Here is a 25,407-nt window from a genome sequence, read left to right as displayed (position 1 = left end):
ATTTTTCTTAACTTTTTAATTATAACATTTGGTTTCCTAATTTTATGAATGGATGATTTTTGTTCTTCTAATAGTAAAATAGAGTTCATTTATATAAACTGTGTGGCTGTAGCAAATCTGTCCCAGCGCAGAGGAGATTCTTAATTAATGTTATGATTTATAAAATTGTAAATAAATGATAAAATTTTGTATATGATATTAAAATAAAATTAAGATGTATCGTTTAGCTTTTTTCTACCTTATTTGGAGATTTGGTTAATAATTATATATATATATATATATATATATATATATATATATATATATGAACATGTTGAAGATTAAAGTTAATGAAGTTTAATATAATTAAGTCAATTTAATCGATCATATTAACATCGATTAACTATTGTGCATAAATCTTATTTAAAATATATATTATTAACTTAATTAAAAAATTTATACTATGAGGAATTTAATTCTTTATTAAACAAAACTAAATTAGTTAAATAAGATAAGAATCGATTCAGGATATTTTGACAAGTAATACACATATGATTTGAAGAAAATAATCAAATACTAAATAATTGATATTTTAAAAAACTTTGTTTGGTAATATATTTTATTACTTTTTAAAAAAAAGATTGATTATAATAAAATGGAAGAAATATCGAAATATACACTTCAGCAAAAAAAAATAATCATAATTTTAAAAGTGATTCAAGCAAACAAAACAAATACATATCTAATGAAAAAAATAGCGTAATAAAAATAAAATTATTAGAAATAAATAAATAAGAGATTAAATATTCGTCTAAGAAAGTGATATCAAATAATATATATGACAAAAAATCTAGGAGAAATTAATAATAAGAAATACAAATCAATGTATTCTAACCCGACAATTATAATTGGAAGAAAAAAAAAACTCACATGAATTTGTAACTAAAGTAGCATTTCTACAAATACAATTAAAAGAAAAACAAAATAGAAAAAAAAAGGTGAGAAGATAACACAAATAAGAAAGTTCATTAAAACCTAATTCACCAAAAATCATTTACCTATACTCAAAATCATGTTATAATCGAAATCATGTGGTCATGAAAGGGTGAGATGGAGAAACCATGAAATCTTTATCTACTAAAAAAATTATGTAGAGACTAAACTTCATGAATTGCAAAACGTGTGAAATTACCTCCAACCATTGTAATTGTGAAGAAGTGCAAAACTTGATTCTTCCAAGCTCTCTCATTATAAATGGTGTATTAGATTTTTGTTTTAGGTGTGAAACTTAGAAATCAAAAACTATTATTTATAGGTACTCTATAAACATTCTATCATCAAGCATGTATTTAGTAGTCATTATTACTAAATACATTGAAAGTCTGCAGGGGACCCTAGACTATGTTCAAAGGTGCAGTTGCACCGGGCCCAGGGGACCAAATTTTTATTTGCTGCAGTATTTAAAAAAAAATCATTTTGATATGGCTTACCAACTGACACACTAATGAATCATCAAAAATAATAATAATAATAATAAATAGTTCGCATCACTCACCCTTTTAGTTTCTTCTCCACTTTTCGATATAGCGCACCCAATAACAGTCCCCAAGTTCCAACCTCAAATTTAAAGGTTACAAGCAATTGAACATTGAATTTCCAACAAATTATTCAATAGCTTGCACCAATTTCTAGCTTTGTGGAATCGATAATATTTTTTCCTGATAAAAGGTATGGAAAGCAAGGAACTACAGAAGGGAGAACCTAGAAAAAAAGAAGGAAGAATAATACACTGATTATTAATATCATATTGAATCTAAATAGTGATTATCATTGCCAATGACAATTGGATTGTGGTTTCCTTTATGAACATAAGCCAACAAGTCAAGCAAGGAAGGACCAAATAATGGAGAAGGTCGACAATGACATTGATACTTATGCCACAAATGACGATTACATATTACCCAGTGAATTATTGAACTCGCAAGGCTTGAAATTCAAAGGTTATTTTCCATTCATTCACTCTATAATATTATTCCAGTCTCTCTCTCTCTCTCTCTCTCTCTCTCTCTCTCTCTCTCTCTCTCTCTCTCTCTCTCTCTCTCTCTCTATATATATATATATATATATATATATATATATATATATATATATATTGACTTGGATAATTGGTGTTGGATTGATCAAATGATGCATTAGTATTGTTTTACTTGCTGTTTGTCGTAATTTGGTATTGTGGTTGTAACTTAATATTTAAAGTGAAATAAAGTTTGTTTTACCTTAATTAAGAATTTAAGAATAAAAAAAAATAAGACAAAATGACCAACCTTTATATTTTCTTTCACTTTTTCATAGTTGTAGTCTAAGTGAATATTTGCGAACGTGATATTCTTGTCTTGTGAATATATAATTGGGGGAGCCTATGCAAAACATAATACTCAATGGTTGAAATAAGAATACTACTTGTGTGGGACTTTTTTTTTTCCTTTCAAGTCCATTTATAATTTTTATCACATTAATATTGTTAATTGTCCTGAGAGAATATTCAGTTTTGGCTTCTACTTCCATCCAGGTGCTATTGTCTTTTTTTGTTTGTTAATTGAGTATTTGTTTTGTCATAAGATGTTGCCTAAAAAACATTTATTTGGAAGTGAAAAAAAGAAAAAAGAAAAAACAAGAGGAAGAGTTATTGATAAATTTGTTCTAAAAAGTGTAGGTTCTCATGAAAATTTAGATCAATCAAATGAATATTTGAATAATGAAAATCATGTAAGTGAGGTTGAGAATGATGAAGTTAATGATTCAATTAAACCTAATAATTTGACAAATGTATACTTGTGATGGTAGCATTAGTTGAGAAAAAATTTTCAAAGTTAAAATTAATAAAAACTTACCTTAGGTCATCAATGTCCTTTATTAATTATTTTAAACCGGACCCATAAAATGTTAGGATTGGCCTTAAAGGTCCGGTCTTACAAATCTAAAAATGTTTAAATCACTAAATAAAATTAAATATGTTTTTTCATTTACTAGCTAAAAATATATTTTCACCCCTACCACATCTTTCTCCTTTTATATATATATATATATATATATATATATATATATATATATATATATATATATATATATATATATATATATATATATATAAAGGTCCTTCAGCTAACAAGTTAAGCTTTTGAGATAGTTCTTGTATATTAGATTTTAATATATAATATTTTCTTACAAGCATAAATATAGGGGACATAAAAGGTAAATTTCTCAAAAGGGGTTTGTTTTACAAATTATTTTCGTAAATAGGGCTCTTTTCAAACTATTTTCTGTATGGTGTTATTTTTTACGTAAAAGTCATGCAAATCGCAGAAGACATTGGCGAGTTCGGACTGGGGGTGACACGTGGCACTGGTCTTGCCAGTGTGACTGGCAATTTGAGCTCCATGGGACTCGCCAGTTTCACTGACGAGTTGAGCTTGGTCTCTTTATTAAGTTCCATGCAACTGGTGAGTTGTGGTTGCAAGTTCCATGCACTGCTGGTTCCACTTACAGGTCTCTTTATTAAGTTCATAATTTTAATAAGGATAAAGCATGTTTCCAATTTCGGAAATTTCGTTAAAATTTAGTTTTAGTCTTCAAACTTTAATTTTAATCAATTTAAGTATTAGAAGTTTATAAAATAGAGTAGTTTTCATTTTTCCTCACGATAAAAATTGTTTGTGATAATTAAAGAACGCAGAAATGATTATTTTTCCAAAATTTAGAGAGTAAATTAATCAAATCCAAAACACGAGGAATGATACTAATAAATTTTATTGACATTATAGAAATTAAAAATATATTTTATTAATCTTTTGATAAAGTTGCATGTGTATAATATAATTAAGCATACGAGTTCCTTGATTGCTTTTCTGCTACCTGAATCTCTAGATGCAGAGTTTTTTTAGTGTTTCACATGCATGCAGGTGCACAAGTGCCGACATGGCAACTGGAGGCGGTGATCACGTGGCATGCTCAGCACTGCAATCCCATGGAACTGTAACTCGCCAGTCCCACTTGCAATTTCCAATTCGGAAAAGCCTCAACTCGCCAGTCAAACTGGCGAGTCCCATGGAGCTCAAATCGCCAGTCACACTGGCGAGACCAATGTCATGTTTCACTCTCAGCCCGAACTCGTCAATGCCTTCTGCGATTTGCATAACTTTTATGTAAAAAATGACACCATGCAAGAAATAATTTAAAAAAAGCTCCATTTGTAGAAATAGTTTGTAAAACAAACCCCTTTTGAGAAATTTGCCGACATAAAATCAAAACCCATGCCAAGTTTAAAATCAACCATGCCCTGCGCAGCTGTCTGCTTTTGTGTTAACTAATGGAATGGGAGAGCGAGTAGTTCATCTTAGGCCTTAGGCTTCTCGATCTTTTTTTGTTGTTTTTTTCATATCCTACATTTAAAAAAAAATCAACAAAATCTATATATAAAAATCTATTCCTCAATAGAGACACTCTCCAATAAAGTTTGGAGGAGAATTCCGCCAAGAAAAATCATCCACTTGAAGAGCATAGCATAGTTAGCAAGACTATCCACATAACCATTATCCTCACGATAAATGTGATAAACTTAAAAGGACTGTGCAGGTGAGAGAACCTAATAATACATGCTGCAAATTAAGATTTTCTTTGAGCTTAATTTGCGCAATTTTTTAATATAAGAAATCACTTGTCAAATTTTAAGCAGATTGATCAATGTTTTTCTTTTTCTTTTTCAAATAAGAATCTGAAAAATAATCTTTTCTCTTTCTTTCTTTTTTGATAAGTACTACATGCAACTTCTGAAAAATAGTTGTGGTAGACGAACGAGAACCTTCACGAATAAATAGTGATTGTGTGGAACATGAGTAAAGCATCCTGCTGAAATTCTAAGAACGTTATGCCAGATATTGATGAAAGCAACAAAATATCGGCTGCATTATTGGCACTTTTAATTTAGCCTATTTGAAAAATTTGATCTCCATGTTCCTTATGATCTTCAAATGTCCCATGGCCAATAACAATATACTATTTTTGGTAATAACATCACATCACATACTCATGGCATGCTTTACAAATACATAGTTTACAAATAGGATACATCAATCTCAGCAATATAAACAGTGACAAGTTTTTGTTAATTATGTACAATTTGTGTCACACAAGAACATGAATCAATGACTGATCACTGTGACAAAGCAGATTTTGACACTATGATCTCGTTGCTACTTTGTCAAACATCCCTTACCTTCAGCTTTACTTCTGAGTGTGGATTGAGCGGCTTCTTTGGACTTAAAGGAACACTTGAGAATTTATGAACTAGAATTTTGAAGCATGGTAAAAGAACTATGTATAGAGTTCCCAAAATAAATGGTGATGCAACCAGCCACCCTAATAACTGCAAAAGATTGATAAACAAGAAATTTTCAAAATCGATAATTACACATTTTTGAAAGGACATCATCAAGCATGGACACTTCTAAAAGCAAAGTGATTCAAGCAGCAAGACATTAGCGAGGATTAGAAACTTTGAGTAATTCAAGCATATAAGAAAATGTCAGATCCTATACAAGGAAACTGCCCTTCCCACCCAAAGGGAAATTTAAAAGGTTTCAGCATGACTAGGTAAATAAAGCATAGAAAGATTTTCTGTTTGTATCACAAAGAAGACTAGAGTGGTGAAAATCAATTCCATTGTGCATCTCTGTTATCTAATACTTAATTCAAATAAGTTCAGAAGAAAACACTTGTATATACATAAATAATGTCTGTTTCATGTAGATATCTCTATATTTAAGACAAATCCACAAGAAAATATTATGGGATGGTGGCACCTACCGCATGGGCAACACTTAATAAGACTTCACGTGAAGCTTGGCCAGTAAGAACTTTCTTTAAAGCATCAGATGTTAAAGGGAAATGAGATCCACCAGAGATAACCTCACCAAAGCGTAGAAAGGGTACAACCAGACTGAAAAGCCGAATAAAAGCAAATATCAATGTACAGACAAGAATAAAATCAATTATGTGCGTGTTTGAAAAAAAATCGCATCAAGTCTGGATTGAAGCAACATATTGCTGCTTCTGCGTCATTTTAATGTTTTGACTTGGTTTTCTTGCCTTAACGTGGATCAGCAATGTGTTTCCAAACATGCTCTATGAAACAAAACAATATTGATCCGGGAATAAGAGAGAACCTACGAGTCCAATACATAACATAATGGGGGTTATAATTAAGAACATCTGTACACTTTCATTGTTTCTAAGGGCTCTCTACAGAACAATTTTAATACAAAGTGAATTTCCTATTAGGAACCCTTTCTCTGAAAATAAAAGCATGGTTCCATATTACCATGATTTACACCATATATATAGTCCAACCCTTCGTAACTTTTAACTCTTAGGATGCAACAACAACTAGACCATATTCCACTGGGATGCTATATGGATCAATTAACACTGTTGGTCTCTACAAAAAACAAAATTTTCAATAAAACTAGAGTAAAATCTTTTCTAATAGGTGTATCATTAAGTTTTGTTAGGTTTTCCTAATTTGACAGTCTTTAATTTGATTCAGTTATCACAAGAACCTCTATTTGTCCTCCTAGGATGCAATTAAAGTAAGATAAAAAAAAACCCTTCTAACAAAATTTAAAGTCATAAAGAAGTTGTTTACAATATATTTTCATGAATATCTTGATTGTAACATGACTAACAAAATAAAAGTACAATGATTCGCCATAGAGAAGGAAAGTAGATGTGATGACAGCACGAAATGCATATTACCTCAACTCTATTGGAGTAGCAATAAAGTTTGCAAGCATCACAGTTGGAGCATGGCAAAATGATCCAAGCAATGCAATAGCCATTCCACAGAGGAACACAGTGACACCTATTTGAAAAACATTAGCATGTCTAACAAAATATAGAAGAACTGCCACATTTCACATCATTATAATTTCTCAGATATCTAATTAAGAGCCTATTTTTCTTCTTTTGATTGTTTTGTGATGCATTTGCTAGGTTGAATCAGTTTATACTTAATTTAAATATGCAGTTGCTTCACAATCTTGAAATCAGATTCAGTTTTGGGATTATGTTAGTCAAATCTGCATTTTCCATGAGTCGCATCTCTAGAGTTAATGGAAAGACATAGTTTTGGAAACTAGAGAGAGAGAGAGACTAAACTTATGCTAGATGGCTACCAATTCTGAACTGTGGTTATCTAGAGGTTGTGAGGAAAGACTGATTAATTTAAAATTGATTGTTCAAACCTCATGGCAAAGAGATGAATGATAATAGAGAGCCAACTGAAATCCTATCAGTCATTAACCTGGATGAACAGCTACTTACCTTTTCTGATGAAAACCACTTTAAAATATTCTGACAAAGAAAATCAGTACTTTAAGCAACAACCAAATTTCATTTTTTTCGGAAAGGCCAAAAATTTCAACTTATCAACATGTTTATCATTAGGAATTAATTGTTCCCAAAAATCCCCTTTTACCATGTTAACAATTATTATATATTATGATAACCAATGTAATGTTCAAGCATGTTAATCAAACTGGAAAGAAATTATGCACATTCTTTTCAATGTAGTGGATACAACTTTGTTGTGTATGTGGTGTCAGTATCAATGGTTATTAAATTTTTACATTTGATCAAATTATCTTAATCTCTGTTTGGTCAAATTATCTAATACACTGGGACAATATATACTGGTTGACATGATATAAAAAAGTAATTCTCTTTCTTTTCTTAATCAGAATCCTGAATGTACTTGTTAAGAAAAGGTATTATGAAAAAAAAAAAGAGGTTGTAATAAAGAATACGTAGTCTCCATCTGTCAATTGAAAATATGCTGATATCCAGCGCAAAAACTCAAATATTCCATGCCCCTGACTAAGTTGGTCATTTCTCCTTTCATTTTTCACTAATTCAAAAGTTAGTGCAGCATGAAGTTTCTCTTTAGTTGGTTCTATATCTAACATATTGAATGTCATCACCCCTCTAAGATGCCTACTGAGTTAGAAAACAATGAGCCTAATCACAAATCTGAAGCTATTTTTCTTGTCAGCAATAGACATTCTACATACTACATGGAAACATTCTACATTTATTCCCCCACCCTTCCACCCCCAAATTTATATCACAGTTCCTTCAATTCTTCATTTTAACAGGGAGAAGGATCTCCACTCCGCTATTGTGACACATGTAACATTTTAAATAAGCAGGAAAATCATTTAAATCTGTAAAGTTGCTATCCTATTCAATCACCAATCGTGCAAGCAATAAGATCTTAGTTACAAGCATGATTTTGAGTGTTCAGTGGCAAGTATAATAAACAAATCCAACATAAATGACAATATAAATCCAGGTGGGTTAATTACAACATACCACATATAGGAAATAGTCCCAATGTAACACCAAGAGCAGCAGAGAAAGCCAAGTGGTTTGGTTCAGCTCCTCTGAAAAATAAGTACCAAAAATCATCAAACTAAAGCTGTATTCAGAAGCCTACTTGTCATAACAAATTAATACATATTCAAAGATTTCCAAAGGCTAAACTTGACAACAATTTCAGTTCCATAAAAGCATGTGATGTTTCATTTTTCAGCATAAAACACATTCTCACATGGCTTCCCTTAAAATTTTCCTTTTTCAATAAGATATACCCAGGAAATTATACGTTCACTCCTAATTTGTTTTCGACAGGGAATAATTAAAATGAAGAACAAATTATATCAATTATCACACACTACCATTGCATTGGAAAACCAATTTTTTTTTTTTTAAATAAATAACTTGAAGATGCATCAAATCACATGTAGCAGAGATTCAGAACAAATGAATAGTAGATCAGAGAAAGAGAGAGAGGAAAAAGCGAAAAGTTTGAAGAGTACCTTCGGATAATGGAAAGAAGGGGATCAGTGATCTTCTTTTGGACCCAATTCGCCATCTTCGTCCAAAGTTTCAAAATTTAACTTCCACTAAATTGAGACCCCAGATGTTCCCAAAACAGAGAATAAAGGTTTTTCTCTCACAACAAGAAACCCCGGCTACAATCCAAGGAAAAAGAAATAAAATAATTGTAAAACTAATTATATTTGAGAAAGAAATTATACCAAATTCAGTATTTTAATTAATTGCTTATGGGAAACAGAAATGATGAGAAACTTTTGTTGGATGGAGAATTGCATGTGAGAGAGAGTTGGAATTGAAAATTGCAGACAGAAACAAGAAACATGGGCAGATGCAGATGAAGATGAGAATGAGATATCTATTATGTTTTCTTCTCTTTGGGGAAAAGAGGTTTAGACGTTGGCATCTTGTAATCAATCCACGTGCTATCAATTTGGATGCATGGATTGGATTCCACACCTAATATACAAATTGATAAGACGTAGCAAATTTTGTATTGAATAAAAAAACATTTAATTCACCAACGGAGTTTAGATCTGGGCTACACTACCACGCGGTGCTGAATCTCCACTCCCAAGCTGAACCAAGGAAAACAAAAAAAAAAGATTATATTTTGATAAAACTAACTCATAGGTTAGTGGAAAGTTTATAACGTACAAATTATAAATTTTTAAATTTTGCATTATAAATAAATGGTAAAATTAATTTTTCATTTTGTTTGGAAAACTAAAATTGAATTAAATAAACTTTATTAGAATTAATTTTTTTAACATTTAAATACTTTATTAATAATAGTATTTTTTTTAAAAAAATTCTTTATATTTTTTTAAACACTCATTTTTTATTTGTAAAATAAGAATTGATATGATTGAAAGAATTTTAAACCTTAGCAATGGGCGTATCCTTCCAATACCAAAATGAATTACTAGTTAAAAGTTAAGAGAATAAAAGAATCATACAAGAATTTGTATTGATTCATTTCAATCCAAATCTATATTCAATTGTTTTAAGTCTTCTTAGGACTTCTATTATATATAGAGAAACAAGTACAAAAATTATGCCCACACAATTCTCTAATAGAACTCAAATCTTTTTTATATTTTGTTTTACTTTATTTTTTAAACTCAAACCAGCATAGGTATTGTCACAGTACAATTATAACATTTATAATAACTCGCTCATTTTTAAAATTTCAATTTTCTCTTCTATGATTTTTATGTTATATTAATATTAATTTCGTACTAACTTTATTATTCATATTATAGCTATCATAATTTTTCAAATTTACTGTATCGCTCTGTATACCTTATGTCGTAGGTTTCACAAATTCAGCAAAAAAAAAAATGACGTAGGTTTCATATCACCATACTTTCATGCCAAGAAACCTTTGTGTCTCCTCCACTATGCTGCCAGTAGTGTCATTGACAAATAGCACTAAAATTTAAGAACAAAATGATTTTTGTGATACCTAATGATACATTAAACATCCTAAAGGCAAGGGTCCAACCCTGCATGATATTCATCCTTTTTTCCCGCTCAGAGAAGAATGGAGGTTATACAAAGGATTAGTGTTTTAATAATGACAACATAGAAGACATTTCTAAAATTCTCGAAACAAATTTTAGCGTGGTAATGAATAACCCTCTTCAAGACATTGTGTTTTGATATCTTGCATTAGGCGTTGAAGAAAAGTCGGGTTGCTCGTAACAATAGCATCAACATGTTCAAACAACACCTTTTGCATGGATTCTACATCATCAACTGTCCAGGCATACACCTTTTTGTTCCTCCTGTTCACCACAATGCAAAATATGGTAAGTAGTAAATACACCACATGTTCATGCTGGAAGCTGCCAGAGTCTAGATGCTTTAAAAATACTACCTGTGCAAAACTTTCACAAGATTTTCATCAATCAGTGGATGATAGACACCAACAACCTCAGCACCTTTCATTCTCAACAAATTTGTCCTAGCTCCAGTAGAAGGTTCTCTCATAACAATGTAGCCAACCTGCATCATCCCCGACTGAACTGAGTGGATGCTGAAGTGGACATTAAAGCACGTAAAATTAACACATCTATAATACAATCCTAGGGCTTTCAGCTTCGTAATGATGCAAACAACTTCTTGTCATTAATAGACATAATCATACAAAAAAATTAATTAGGCACAACTAACGTAAAGACTTACAGTCAGTTAGCGTAAATCTTATTTCCACTTCCGTAACTATTCTCCAAACAAGAATAACCTCCATTTTGTTAACTAAGTTTAAGTCTTCATTTGTACTGAAATATTTAATAAGATTACCACCAAAATCAGCCTAAATCGTGATAACTGTCTCCTGATGTTTTACCCTTCTCCAGCTCTTCTATATTCATGCAGCTAGTCATTTACTTGCGGAGTAGAGACTAGTACTTTTGGTAAATGTTGTATTGTTCTAGACTTAGTTCTGACCACTTTCTCATGTCATATGCTATTTAAGAGGTTTTGAGATGACTAAAGAAGGAAACTCTGTCAAAGTGTGCAATGTGTACTGTTATAAGGTGTTAAGTAATGCATGAATTTTTATGGTTAGGTTTTTGGAGGTGCTCGGCTCATGGCTATTTTTAGTAAGGTTCCTTTGATGGACATGTGGAAAGACTGTCGGGCTTTGCAGAGATGTGCTATACCAGTTCAGTTGTCTGTTTGGTTTTATTTTTTTCAATTCTTTGGTTCATCCTAGGAGGATTTCCATTCTTATCCTCTCCCTTCTCTAATAATATTTCTTCTCTAATCCAGAAAAAAAGAAAGGTAGCTTCCTAGGTATATTAAAATTTTCCATTCTCTGAAAGAATCAAAACTAGTATACTTTAGTGCTTCAGCTGCAGTGAAACTATCACTATCAGAATGCATAGATGGCCATGATGGCTTTGTTTTCCCAATAAAGACTCAAAATGCATTGAATCAGCATAGATATCTGAGACCAGCCCTGGTGGGCCTTTAGAAAAAGTTCTGTTATTTGCACACCACTTTTACACCAACTCTCAGAAGCACTATCTTATTATTAAGCATTAATTATCATTCACTGTTTATATTAAATCACTTGCAACAGCCATAAATTCAATGCTTAAGTAACTAGGCGTATAAGTTAATACAGCCAAAAGCTGTACAATCTTTTGTTCCATGTTCCCCTGCCAATCAATTGTTTAGGAAAAGAAATCATTTTTCCCTTTCCATTTTAGATTGAAATGAAGCCTAAAAAAAATAATAAATGAAAAGCTATCATACAAGACAACAGAAGATTTTCATATGCAAAATAGTGACATCAAAACATGAAAAAGACATGCAAACAAAACTAAACAAACTACTTCTTACTGTAATTTCTGATGAGAGTTTAATTACATCTCTTGCTAAAATGTCACTTTTAGCCCATATGAGGCAATTGCTGCACTCCGTCTTCTCCACCTGAAATAGATATGTTGTTTTGACACATGGAAATTACATGGCTGCAAAAGAAGAAAATATTTTGAAGAAAAACTAAGGACTTGCTGCAGGAGCAGAAGAGATGTAATGGAGAACGATGAGTGCTAACAGGATTAGGGTTGATGGCAACAGTGTTAGGAAGTTCCACATCGCCTATCTCAATTCTTGAGATGCAACTTATATATTTGTTGGATAACTTCACTTAGTATCAATTGGTTTTAAACTGAAATCTAACATGGTATCAGAGCCTTAAGCTGAAATCTAAGAAACAGGTTCATCAACATCTGTCTTATTATTTTCTTTCTTTCTCTATTCTAAAGCCATAGAAGGCCCAGAATAATGAAGCCCCACAACAATGTTGTTAAATGGCATGGTGATTTTTTGCCAACCGCCATAGGCAATTTGTGAAGGGAGGCCCACTATGGCGGTGCCATAGGTTGCAATGGTGTGTTTATATGGAGGAAGTTTGGCCATCCACCATCTGCCATCGATAACACTGACCCAAAGGAATATTTTAGAGATTAAAGTCATGGTAGTTGTCAGGAATTGAGTTATGAGCCTAACTCAACCCTACAAAACTGATCTGTAAGGTGAGAATTGTTTCCCACTTATATAGTCTATCTCGACATTATCTTTAGGCAATGTGGGACTTCAACATATCTCCCTTTTGCCCACGGCTACCCACCATGTGGGACTTTCAACAAGTCCCTATATCTAGGGGTGGGTGACCACAATTTGGGTGACTTTTTCCAACACCCTCCCTCACGCTCAAGACTATCCACTTGTAGCGTGACAAACACAGGGAGGCCCATTATGGGTCTAGGATAGACTCTAATACCATGTCAAAAAATGGGTTTGAACCTAACTCAACCTTACCAATAGTAGTCTAGGACAACTGATGGGGAGCCATTGTAGTTAGGACAGTAGAAAGACAAGGAAGAAGGGAGTGGAGGTTTCGGCAAGTGTGTTGCTCAATTAATGCATGCTGTTTTGCTTCTAATCCATGAAATTGGGGGGGAGGGGGGGGTGGATGTTCAAAGAGGAAGGGAAGAGTTCAACCCATCATACAAGAGAAACAAACATTTCCACTTAAATACAACAAAACATAACCGGGTTTGGTGTAGGGTTTTAAAGTTGGTGTGTTAAGTTTATGGTAATACTCCTTAAGATCAGGAGGAAAAACTGTATTTTACCCTCAGGCCTCAAGCGTATTGTCATATTTATAGGAAAGAAGTCTACAACAAACACAATTATACAAGCCTTCAAAATTAAACATTGAAAAAGGTTAAATAAATATGATCCCAAAAGTCAACTCTAAAGCCCACAAGGGCAATAGCAAGGGGAATTTTTTATCATGCCGCTTATACATACTTTTCAGAAGGCGGACAACTCAAGGGCAAGCTAAAGCTTTTATACAGTAACCGTGAGAGACAGTAAAGAAAAAAGGGACTGAACGTCACCAGTAGATGGACAGTAAGGCAAAGAAGTATTATACTTACAATAGAGAGAACATCTTTGGCAAGCTCTTTCTCATAAAATGGGGGCCCAACCTTAACATCTAGAACTATCTGGCGTACTGAATTTGCAGTCAACTAAATAAAGTACAGTGGAGCCACAGTCAAAAGATAACATGGAAAGAACATGAAAAAGACAAGCAAAGAAAGCAAGTATACCAAAAAAGTGGAGAAAGGAATAGATCCAAAATTGTTCAAGAAAACCAACAGGGAAGAAAAGAAAGAGCATTTCCTGAATCTTGGGATCATACCATCAGAGCATCTTGGATTGTAAGTATACTTTGATCAGTAAACTTGGAGGTAGACTGACGTGAAGCACTAAGCTCTCTAATCTAGAGAAATACACTGAACACAATCTTAGTCACACGTGATAGTTTTTTTTTCTCTATTTTATTAAATGCAAATTTCAAATAGCATTGAGGGATTATGTCAAATGAAATCTCTCATTACAAAAACAAGCATCCATCTATAAAAATGAGCGAGTGGTGAGAAAATGAAATGTGCCAGTCTCACCTCTTTTGAGTTCAAGTAACCAACTTTAGAAGTAGCGCTTCCAGTTAAGCGCTGCAAATCCCTGCCTGCATCGTGTGAGAAATAATCTCAAAGTGATTATAACGCTATCTCTCATAATTAAAAATAAAACCGAGTGCATAAGTAGTAGTATTTTACCTGTCATGGAGAGCAAAGAGAACTCCGTCAGAAGAACGAGAAACGTCGATCTCAATGCAGTCGACGCGAGACTGAAGAGCGTGGAAATAGGACGCCATCTGGAAAGAAGAAATTAGGAACCAACCATAATAACATGAAATGAAAACAGAGAGAGAGAGAGAGAGAGAGAGAGAGAGAGAGAGATCTTCGCTCACGGTGTTTGGAGAAGCCTTGGAAGAATCGCCACCGTGGGCGCAGACCAGAGGAGGATCGTTGAGCCAACGGCACTTTGTGAATTGCAGCTGTTGGAGGCGTCGGAGGCGGAAGTGGAAGAAAATGGGAGGGAGAATGGCGAAAATGGCCAGAGAGAGAATCATCAGCTTCCGCGAAGGAACTCTGACTCTCAACGCTGCTTTTCGTGATCTTGAACTCTGCATCATCTCAATCTCTCTATTTCTATTGCTTCGATCCACACTCTTGTTAACAGGGACGAGCAAGTTTACATTTATTTATATAGGATTTGTAATGATATTATATGTCATATGTTTTAAAAATTAAAAATAACTATAAAATAAAGTTAATTTCAAAATATTTTTTTTAATTTGCAATAAAATTATATGTTTTAAAGAAAAGAATCATATAATATAAAGTTATTCCAATTTCAATTCTAGATAATTATATTTTAATTTTAAGACAATCATTGCATGATTATATATTTATCAAATAAATTAAATTGTAAACTAAATCTTCTGTTCCTTGTGCATAATCATCACTGGTACGAAGGACTAAAATAAAATAATAAGGATCAAACTCAAAAATTTTGTTTTATTATATACTCAACATAAAAAAAATTATTAGAGATTCAAAATAAAATTTGTTAATTTATGAGAGATTCAAGAATAAGAATATTTAAGCATCATATTATTACATGCAAAATAGTTTATCATGTCTGTCTTTTTGTTGTTACTTGCAATATATTAAATTTGAACTTTTTTTGTATACAATATACTCACACATAAACATTGATTCTGTTAACAACAATGATTTTAATAAATTGAATATGAATTATATTATTTACTTGCCTACTAAATTTATGTTCATCCAATACTTGAATCCTATTTGCTAGGGTTGTTTGTTCTCAAATCTCAACTTCTCATATACAATGCCACCTTCCTCTGCAATTATTCGTTTTCCCTTTCAATTTAAATTCCAATGCTTCACGGGGTTAGATTTCTGACGTTTTAGTAGTCACAGTTACGAAGAGTGGATCATGGAAGAGTTCAAAGTTGTTACCTTAGGTGATCAGTGATTAAACTTCACAAGAATGAGTAAGCAACGAGAGTATTATTGATGCCACTTTTGCTAATGATATTTTATATAATGCAGCTTGCAATTCCCTTGCAGTTTCTATAGCATCCTGGAGAGACAAATCAAGTTGGAGATGTATTTGTTGTATATTATTGAAGTTGGGGTATACATTCTAGTATATGGTTTTTTTTTCCCTCTCTTGGCTTGTAGTTATTTCTATGTTCATGGATAATGACACTTAGAAATAGTGACCAAAACAGAAATCATGATACTTTGAGATGCTCCAAAATTGCTGAAATATCACAGTCCTCATAGCTCTTCTCTGCATAAATAATGTTGGGGCTATCTTGGGAGAACACATCTTCTCTTTTGTAACTGTCTTCACTGCGAAGAAGCCTTTCACTGCCATATTCAACAGCCCCCTTTAAAACAAGTGTCTTCTGTATGCCAGCCACTAGTTCTTCATAATCCGTGTCACCTTTTTCTCCCACAAATACAACCACTTTGGATAGATCAATTCCCCACTTGACTGACAGATACCTAAATTCATAGACAAGAAGAATAAGGTTATTTTACATCTAGTTTTATGTACATTTGAAGTTCCTACATATAATGTGTTGGGAAGAGTCAATTATGTTCCTGACCTTAGTGCTTGTTTTCTTGAAGCAAATAATGGTATCACATTTAATCTCAATCCTGCATGTGTATAGACCAGATTACAGCGTAAGCCTCTCATTCGCAACCTTTGGCGAAGCTCGTCTATCTTCCGGATCTGCGATTTGTCATCATATAAGTTTACAACATTTGAAAAAGTTAAACTATTCACTTGATTCTTATAGTTGTCTTTATTTTAAGTTTTAATCCCTGCATGAGAAAAATGTATGTTTTAGTCCCTATACATGGATACATAAACTGATAAAAGTTATGTTTTGGTCCTTACTCCTTAGCACTAATACCAGAGAAGAATTTTTGGCAATATAAAACCTCTACAAAACTTTGTGATGGTGATAAATCACTACAAAAAATTGTGTAGGGACTAAAACTTAAAATAGGAACAACCGAACAACTATAAAGATCAAGTGAATAGTTTAACTTTCAAAAATGTTCATCGAAGAGGTACCTTTTTCAACAAACAAGACAGATTCAGGTTTCTTTAGGAACAAGTTATCTTACCATGGCTCCTGATTTCACACTATAGGAGTAGCACCTTGAACTGCAAGCACTAGCATACTCTATGATGCCATTCTCCTCTCCATCATCAACTTTAGCAAGCCTGGTTATTGTTGATCTAATATTCTCACCTGGCCATGCATACTCAACATGGGCCTCATAATCAGCATCAGCCATTAAATCTTTCCATGGATAATACATTTCACTTCCACTGTTGCAAACCACAGCATCAAATTCTTCTATGTTCACTTGGAAGCTGTTCAATGCTTCAGTTGTCTCCTGAAAACTCAAACCGGTTAGCAACACCACACCAACCTTGCCTGATCTGATGCCTGGTCGCACGGATTTCATCACATTCATGATAACTGCCTGAAAATCCTCCTCAGCTATATTTCCATCACTATCATAACAATCAGCACCTACCACAACAAGCCTTTGCCTCCTACCAGGAAAGTAACTGGCATTAGACTTGCCAGTGGAAGAGACCCTGCACATGATTGCTTCAATAATTTGCTTCTGCCTTGCTGCAGTGTCCATCTCTCCATTCTGCTTGGAGTCTCCTTCTGTGGAGAATCTAAAAGAAATGTCTTCTACATCTCTCAATGAGTCACTTATTGATTCTTCAGTCATTGGTGTAATTTCCAAGCGGGATGTGGAGTGGCGGTTCCTGCCATACTCAACATGGGAGAGGTAGTTGCGGCAGTGTTCAGGCCAAGAAAACCGATGGATGTTTTTTAGGCCATTTTTGCGGCATTCTAGCCAAAGATTTTTGTCTGCAACAAGCTTTAGCAGTGCATCTTCTATGGCTTTCTGGTCATGTGGATCAATCAAGAGTCCATTGTTGAGTGCCTGCAATGATGAGATGCAAAACATGATAGTAAAGAAGTATGATTAAATTAAATAGGAGGTTGCAAAAGTTTTGTTAATTAATGATTACCTTGACTATGAATTGACTACTTGTCTGAAAATCTGAAAGATGTAGCAAATGAAATGTAAAAATAGCGCACAAAGGATTTATAGTATACCTTTAGAATATCCACTGGCCCTCCATTTTTTGTTGCAACAACAGGTAAACCATAAGCTGCAGCCTGTAGTGTGGGAGGAACAAGGAAGGTCATGTAATTTTCATATTTTCCACATAACTGAATTCTGTAAATCATATTTCATAAGTTGAATGCCAATGAGCCTATTATCTATCTGAAATAATAACAGCTTGTGGTTTAGTGTTTACCTCGATTAGTGTGAGACCAAATGGTTCCACCAGGGCTGGGTTGATAAAAACTCCCTTCAAGAGACAAAACCCCCATGTGTTACTGTTAGCAAATATAATATTCAAAAAAGACAAGGCAGTTAAAGTCAGATAAAAGATAAACTGTTAATACAATAATTAATACTTGTAGATTTGATTATTTAACAAATGAGTTTAATAGGATTGAGAACTAAGCTCCACCTATTTTGCATTCAAATTTTTATACTTACATCAATGTATATTAACCTAGTTTCTTTGCTTTGTCTACCAAGTTGAAAGATTGTATTTATCATCTAATGATTTCGAACAAAGAATAGACTAGATTTCACATCATAAAAAAGTCAATACAAAATCAGGTGTAATCAATTTTTCTTCAAAGAATGAACCTTAGTCTTTGCAGCCAGACGATATATTTCTGGAACTTCAGATTGCTTATGATGCTTGGGATAAGCCACTTGACCATACAAATCATACTTGTCAATGAGTTTGAGCACCATGGTAAGAACAGTAGAGCTGCTGCTAGACATTTCTTCAATGTCATCTCTGTTGCCAAGTATGAGGGTCTGCCATAAAAGCAGAAAGACATTGCTTGATCACAAGCTGATAATCATATGATACGGAAAATCTGCGTGTTTTCAAAATATAAATAGAAAATTCACCAAGTTAGCTAGTTTTCTTAGGGCCTGGCATTCCCCAAAAGCCTTGAGCAAAGTCGTGACATTTTTCTTCGGGTCAGGACGGGACAAGGCTAGTATTGTTGGTTTGTGAGGATTTGTGAAAAATCTCATTATCTGCATGGCACATCACAACTCATCTTGAGATACAGGTATCAATATTTAAGGAGAAAAAGGTTATAATTCTTCATTTATTAAACAATCCCTTCATGTTTTTATTCACAAAAGCATTCGTAAAAAAAGTAATTCTTGTATGATCACAATATTTACAAGAGTACAACCAATCTAAAACTCAAAATATATTAAAGTAATCTTGAATTTTTCATTGGTTGTGCTTTATAAGCAATGTGTTTATGCAATGCAAGAATTGCGCTGGTGAAAAGATGGTAGTTGTAGGGAAGATTTTAAGACCTCAGACCAAATTGGAGGCAAGTTCCTTTTGCTTTGAGCTCTGTCAGATCCAATGAATGAGTTGAGGTCCCCCTCACCTTCCACTGAGTCTTGTGTTGTGACATAGCTGAAGTCCATGCCTGGAGGAATTACCTAATGACAAGATTCAGCAGGACACACACACTTAAGCATCTGTGAACATTGTTTGACAAGATAACACCATCAAGAAGATAGTAATGACATTGTGCATACCACCATCCTTGGCGTGCGTCTTCCAAGGCAACTCACTCCGCGTCTTCTCCTCACCCTAAGCTTCCTCTCCAACTTGAGATCAAACCCATCATACAGTCCCCATTGCTCTTCAATCTCCTGCCTTGTGCTAGTGACAACCATTTCAGCAGCATCCACACCCAACTCCTCAGCCTCAATCCTCCTCATGATCTTGTAGGTTGCATTTATGGCCTCCCTAGAGAGCCTCCCTTGCTTCAACAACTGCTCAAACTTGTTCCGACCTAACGAGTGCCCTGTGAGCACCATAGGCACATTCAAGGCCCCAGATAAGTGTGCTGCTACCTCCCCAGCATCAGCATAGTGACCATGGATAACATAAGGCCATGTTGGCTTCCCACTATTCACTTGCTCCCCTAAAACTCTTGCCATGTTAACAATGTGACCTAGAGCACCATCCACAAATTCAGGCAAGTGAGGCCAAAGTGATTCTTTTGGTATGTACCTGCAAGAATCAAATGTGTTGTACTTACTAATCAAGATCCATTTTATGACCTTTTTTTTTCCTTTTTATCAGAAAATGTTACTTGTTAGGTTGTTAGTTTTTGTTAGCAAGAGAGTTTGAACCCACGAGCCCGAATGGAAACTCTCACATGGTAATTACCTATCACGAGGTCCGCATGGAAGACGAATGATGTATGCTCCGCCACAGTCACTGCCATCAGAGGGGCATGACAACATCTCAATAGGCTCTCCGTAGCCAGAGTCCACTTCTACTGGTGAAGCTATTTGTCTAGTCAATAGGTCAACACGGTAAATTCCTTTTGTGTTGGCTAGAGCACGAGCAAGTTCCACTACATATTTCACCTGAAATTGAAGCAAACTGAATGAGGGTAATGCAGTATAATTGATCTGTCATGGCCATTGGCCTGTGAGAACATAATTCTCCTATGTCACAATTTGCTAATATGTGTGTAGAGAAAAATAATAGCAGGAACAGTTTATTATGCTTAAGTTTGGTTCTTAACAGGCATAATGTTATAGGACAAAGAGAAATGCCAGCAATACTTCTCTAACACACTCTTTTCAGCACTTGCTTTTCTTTTTGTTACATCATCAACAGGCTTTTTATTATTATTGGTTAAAATTTATTGAAAATCATTAATTTTTGTAAGTATCATTTTTTATTTAATGAATTTCACTCAAAATTTTATACTAGTTTATACTTATCAATAAATTTTAATCAATAAAAAAAAACATCAGAAGAAGTGTGTTACATAGGGTGTTGTTAGCCCTCTGGACAATTTCCTGTACCCAAAATGAAAATTGACCATGAAATACAAATACCTGACCACCAGTATCAGAATCTCTCCCAAGTTCCATATTTTCTCCTCGTACCAAACCATGAACACTACAGTGACAACATTAAAACTGTAAAAATAATAACTAAAAAGTTGTCTATGTAATGTGTAATACCAATGCTAATTTTTTATTAAATGACAATATAAAATTATTTTACTTTCTTAATTTATGATCATTAAACTCATTAAATTATGGTAGGTAAAAGCTTTAAATAAAGAGAAAAAGATTTATGCACTAATACTTTAAAAAGTGTTACATGGTTATCTAATTACAACTATGAAAAGTTGTTAAATTTTATGATAAAAACTTCGTACCCCATTGCCCAGAGACTCTTCGCTATGCGAAGGTATATGATAATTATTTTAAAATTTATATTAATTATTATTTGTAATTAGAGGACAGTATAAAACTAAATATCTAATATCGTCATCACATGAATATTAAACTCTTGAATAAATAATAATTTTTTTATTTAGTAAAATAGACAAAGTTCAAAAATATCTTACGTGGTTTAGCTTTTCATAGGTCGCTAAATAATTATTTCTTATTAAGTCTTCCATATATTTAAAAATTAGTTAAACTAACCTATTGTTTTGAAAAGTATTAAATAAGTCTCTATATTTCAAAAGTTTGTAATTAAATCTTTAAATTTATAAAACAGTTTTAATTAGAATAAAGTTAAATTAAATCCTTACAAACATACAAATAAAATTCATCTTACAAGTAAATAAATGGGATCAAGATTTGTGGTATACATTTCAAATCTAAATTTTTATACAGAATCAGGTTTTTACCACTATGAATTCTTACATGCATTTCAATTACTTATGTAACAATGTGACTAAGAGCACCATCTAGAAATTAAGGTATTTACCCTATGAATTTTTACATTCATTTCAATTACTCTACACAATTTTTTTATACCAAAAAGTTGGTTATTGAATTATCGTTAGAATGTTGGAGCCGAAATAACTACTTATGTTAAAGTAACAAAAATTAAGTATGATTAAATTTTGGATCATTGTGGACCCCAAACTAAATCTATCTCTAAATTAACTTAACAATTAAAAGGGCATCTTTAGCATAAAGTGTAAACTAAGTATGAGAAAATGGAATGCGAGAAAAAAAAATCAGGATGATATTAGGTATGCTTATAAGCTACTTTGATATATCTTTAACATAAAAGGAATTTTGACAAGGTCACATGATGATATTAGCCATTAGGTATGTTTTACCTGATTAGGACAACATAAAGGTTCCTAGAGTTATCATCCTCCTCCGACCAAAGTTGCATTTCAGAAGTGATTCTGGAAATATTATTATCCTTGAAAGGTTCCAAAGCATTAGCATTAGCATTAGCATCTGCTTTTTCTTTCTCACCTTCCGAGAGCTCAGAAAGGTCATTTGCAGCATCGTTACGGCCTTGTTCACGATCAAGACGCTTTCTTGCAAGCCTTTGAGCATCATCCCATGCAATCTGCATGCAACAATTCATTCATTCATCTTTATTTTAATTATTTCCCCCTCCCTCCATTTTTACTATTTGGCAGGTAATAAAGTACTGTAAAATGAGTGATTAAGAAGAAATTATTACATGCTCCGAATCACATGCACATGATCCCGGGCCAATTTATTTGTGACATATATATATATATATATATAGTCAAGTTTATTTAATTCTTAATCTTAAATTAAAATGAAAAATTAGTCAGTATCATAGACATGCACGTGTGATAGTTTTGAACCATATAATATATAACAATTTCTCACATGCACGTGTGATAGTTTTGAACCATATAATATATAACAATTTCTCAGGGTTAATTAAGAGAATTGATAGCAGAGAACTTATTCAGGTTGTGAGAAGGACACTGACCTGTTTCTTTTTGCGAGTTAGATGCCATATACGCCAGCACATATTCTCCAACCTATTACTACGTTCACGGGTATTCCTTCTAGCTGTTACCTGCATCATGTCCATTATATATCATGCATCCATTTTAGGCTTACAACTTACTAATTATAATAAACTTATTAATTCCTTTTCTTTATATCCAACCATTTTTCACTTTAACTGTGAATGTTACCAATTCATTAATGGTGATACTATGCTTCCTACTCACAGAATCCCAAAAATGGGTTGATGAATCGTTCTTTAGAAAATCATCTTGTATGTAAATTTAAGCCGGATAAAAAAGAGATAAAGTCAGGATTATATTCTAAATATTTATTTACATTATTAACTCTATTTTACATCTGAGTAAATTCGCGTGGATGAGTGTATTTTTTTTCCCACATGTCTCTTCTTTTGGAGGCAATTCTGTTCAATACAATCAGGTATTAAACGTGGATATCACTCCTAATAGAAATTCAAACCTTGATTCATCATGTGGGAGACTAGTTCCTTCAGCTAAACCCAACCCCCATTGGTTCACGTGAATGTGTGTAGATGCAACCCTGTTATTTTTCTTTGGAAAATCGCATTTCAAACCTTTGCATTTATCATAAAGGTTATTTACTTGCAAGTAGCCAAGTTGAAAACTCTTTTTCTTTTTGTCCATTCATGCATATATATGGTTGAAATTACATACGAAGTCACGCAATTCTGTGATTTCATGTTCTTTTTCTTCCCGTTGTTAACACTGTGCAGGATACATGTGAGAAAACAAATCCTAGCTAATTTTATCTATAGGGACTGTGCTGCACAGGCTATTAATTGTATATTTGTAAATATAGGAAACATGGTTTAAAAGAAAGAGTTTAAATATTTATTTTCTCTGTTCCGAAAATATATGTAAAAAAAAAGTTTACTGCAATAAAAAAATTCTAGTATATACCAACCAATCAGAAATTATATTAATTGATATGATTTTTAAAAGTGTAAATTAATTAGTGTTTTTTTTTTATTTTTGTCCTTACAAATTTATCTTTATCATTTTAGTTTTTGTAAAATATATTTTTTTCTTAAAATACTTTAAATAATGTTTTTTTATGATTCAAAATATTTTTTTGTTATTTAAAATGTTATCTAAAATACTTTAAGGATGAAAAATAAAACAAATCTACTTGGTAAAGACTAAAAAAAAAATGTAAAAACGAAAACGAATAAAAAGAAATACTAAATTACAGGAATAAAAAATATATTTAACTCTAAAAGTTAATAAATTTCCTATTTAATATTAATTTGTAATTGGACTACAGGTAGTAAATACAGTGTTTTACTCTAATAAAAACATGTTTAGATGATATTAAATTTTAAAAACTAATTAAGTTAAATAGAAAAGTTAGTTAAATGATTCAATGATAAGCACAATCGGTGAACATCATAGTTACTATCTCCCACCAAGTATGCAGAAGCTACAATTTCTTCCTTTCTGTAAAGTGGTCCCGATCTAAACGTAAATATATATTCTTCTTTATTTTATTATAAAACATCCAAATTTTATGCCACACGAAATTTGGGTATAATTTCATTAAAAAAAAATCAACATATATTGATCCTTATTCACTCAATGATTCGGGAACCTAATCAATAACTAGATGATCTAATATATTAATCCCTCTAAATATTAGCATATAGAATAAAAAAGGCAAAGAACAAAGATTAAAACTAATTAATTTTCTGGTATTTCTGAATAAAAAATTCAAAGAAGCAAGGTAGAGTGAGGGAGGCAATTGTAGACGAACCTTAACCCAAGTTCTGTAAAGATCATGTTCATTAAAGCTATTAACAACTTCTTCAACAAAGTACTTGGTGGTGGGATTAAACAACTTTTCTTCTCTCTGATGTTTCTCTTGTTCAAACTTTGCAAAATTCTTGACCTTCCCATCATTTTTCTTCTCCTTTACACTGCTTCCCACGTCCAATATGGCCTCCAAATAACCATTTAGCCATTCGTTCACAGCAGCCATTTCTTTCAATGAAAAATTAAACAAGGAAACCTCTCTATACTTTGTTTCACGTGAGAGTCACAGCTTCAATGACATCTTTGTATCCTTTTGTATATGCTTTGTAACTCAATATCATTGCTGAATGTATAATTGCATATATAGACAAATTGAAATTTTGTTGGGGAAATAGATAGATAGAAGGTATTAATGTACTTTGATTTTAAAGCTGGGTTGGACTCGTATAGCACCCGCTAGCTCTCTATATATAGCCTTTCATTTTTTTAAAAAAAATAGAAAAAGGGAATATGTATATCTGTTTTTTAAAGCTTGTGAGAATATATATAAGAAATGGGTGTCTTTGATTTGATTCTCTATCTGGTATTCCTTGCTTGAAAAAAGTTTAAAAAGTTATTACATGAACCAAATATCCGTATTCGATCGATCTTTTGTTATATTCTCCATTTGCCTTCATAATTTATTCAATTATTACCTACTTGAAGGATCTATATATTTGTAGTGTACCAAGTCAATATCAGTCTTTCACTACCGTCAGGTATATAAAAAAGAAAAAAATGTAAAAAAA

The 25,407-nt window shown here is 32.7% G+C and overlaps 3 protein-coding genes across 15 annotated transcripts; all 3 read right to left on the bottom strand.

Moving 5' to 3' along the window:
* Positions 1-5,034: 5,034 nt before the first annotated feature.
* Positions 5,035-9,552, bottom strand: LOC100305584 (uncharacterized). 4 transcript variants are annotated; one of them, XM_006580851.4, is made up of 6 exons: positions 9,479-9,552; positions 8,910-9,065; positions 8,404-8,474; positions 6,790-6,895; positions 5,842-5,974; positions 5,035-5,401 (listed from the first exon to the last, which is right to left on the bottom strand). In XM_006580851.4, exons 2-6 carry the CDS (start codon positions 8,963-8,965, stop codon positions 5,237-5,239), a joined length of 531 nt encoding a protein of 176 aa, XP_006580914.1. In that variant the 5' UTR covers positions 8,966-9,065; positions 9,479-9,552; the 3' UTR covers positions 5,035-5,236.
* A 750-nt stretch (positions 9,553-10,302) lies between these two features.
* Positions 10,303-16,088, bottom strand: LOC100794323 (PI-PLC-like phosphodiesterase domain-contiaing protein). 10 transcript variants are annotated; one of them, XM_041015997.1, is made up of 9 exons: positions 15,846-16,088; positions 14,768-15,028; positions 14,574-14,671; positions 14,418-14,478; positions 14,156-14,236; positions 13,890-13,982; positions 12,283-12,372; positions 10,811-10,938; positions 10,303-10,718 (listed from the first exon to the last, which is right to left on the bottom strand). In XM_041015997.1, exons 2-9 carry the CDS (start codon positions 14,990-14,992, stop codon positions 10,550-10,552), a joined length of 945 nt encoding a protein of 314 aa, XP_040871931.1. In that variant the 5' UTR covers positions 14,993-15,028; positions 15,846-16,088; the 3' UTR covers positions 10,303-10,549. The 10 variants fall into 10 exon arrangements, with proteins under 10 accessions (XP_040871931.1, XP_014631639.1, XP_014631642.1 ...); XM_014776153.3 differs by having other exon boundaries at positions 10,811-10,953; positions 15,846-15,982; XM_014776156.3 differs by having other exon boundaries at positions 12,310-12,372; positions 15,846-15,982.
* LOC100786531 (probable sucrose-phosphate synthase 4) lies at positions 15,971-25,170 on the bottom strand. The gene is made up of 14 exons (XM_003526347.5): positions 24,621-25,170; positions 22,810-22,899; positions 22,169-22,410; positions 20,919-20,982; positions 20,236-20,438; positions 19,596-20,076; positions 19,365-19,496; positions 18,939-19,070; positions 18,666-18,842; positions 18,262-18,315; positions 18,056-18,118; positions 17,034-17,879; positions 16,505-16,632; positions 15,971-16,400 (listed from the first exon to the last, which is right to left on the bottom strand). Exons 1-14 carry the CDS (start codon positions 24,843-24,845, stop codon positions 16,124-16,126), a joined length of 3,114 nt encoding a protein of 1,037 aa, XP_003526395.1. The 5' UTR covers positions 24,846-25,170; the 3' UTR covers positions 15,971-16,123.
* Positions 25,171-25,407: the final 237 nt, after the last annotated feature.

Source organism: Glycine max, chromosome 6 (assembly GCF_000004515.6).
Source record: "Glycine max cultivar Williams 82 chromosome 6, Glycine_max_v4.0, whole genome shotgun sequence".
NCBI classification, from domain to species: domain Eukaryota; kingdom Viridiplantae; phylum Streptophyta; class Magnoliopsida; order Fabales; family Fabaceae; genus Glycine; species Glycine max.
Note: the sequence above shows the minus strand (reverse complement) of the source record. Positions and strands in the feature narration are given on the sequence as shown.

Coding starts and splice junctions, on each gene's coding strand:
- LOC100305584 (XM_006580851.4), bottom strand. CDS start 8,965: ATGGCGAATTGGGTCCAAAAGAAGATCACTGATCCCCTTCTTTCCATT. Junction 8,475..8,909: donor CTTCTTTCCATTATCCGAAG/GTACTCTTCAAA, acceptor CTTATTTTTCAG/AGGAGCTGAACCAAACCACT. Junction 5,402..5,841: donor TATTAAGTGTTGCCCATGCG/GTAGGTGCCACC, acceptor AATCTTTTGCAG/TTATTAGGGTGGCTGGTTGC.
- LOC100794323 (XM_014776153.3), bottom strand. CDS start 14,992: ATGATGCAGAGTTCAAGATCACGAAAAGCAGCGTTGAGAGTCAGAGTT. Junction 14,237..14,417: donor GTTACTTGAACTCAAAAGAG/GTGAGACTGGCA, acceptor GTATTTCTCTAG/ATTAGAGAGCTTAGTGCTTC. Junction 10,719..10,810: donor CTTGTGAAAGTTTTGCACAG/GTAGTATTTTTA, acceptor TGTGGTGAACAG/GAGGAACAAAAAGGTGTATG.
- LOC100786531 (XM_003526347.5), bottom strand. CDS start 24,845: ATGGCTGCTGTGAACGAATGGCTAAATGGTTATTTGGAGGCCATATTG. Junction 22,411..22,809: donor TAACTCGCAAAAAGAAACAG/GTCAGTGTCCTT, acceptor TGTTGCATGCAG/ATTGCATGGGATGATGCTCA. Junction 20,983..22,168: donor CTTTATGTTGTCCTAATCAG/GTAAAACATACC, acceptor TTGTCACTGTAG/TGTTCATGGTTTGGTACGAG.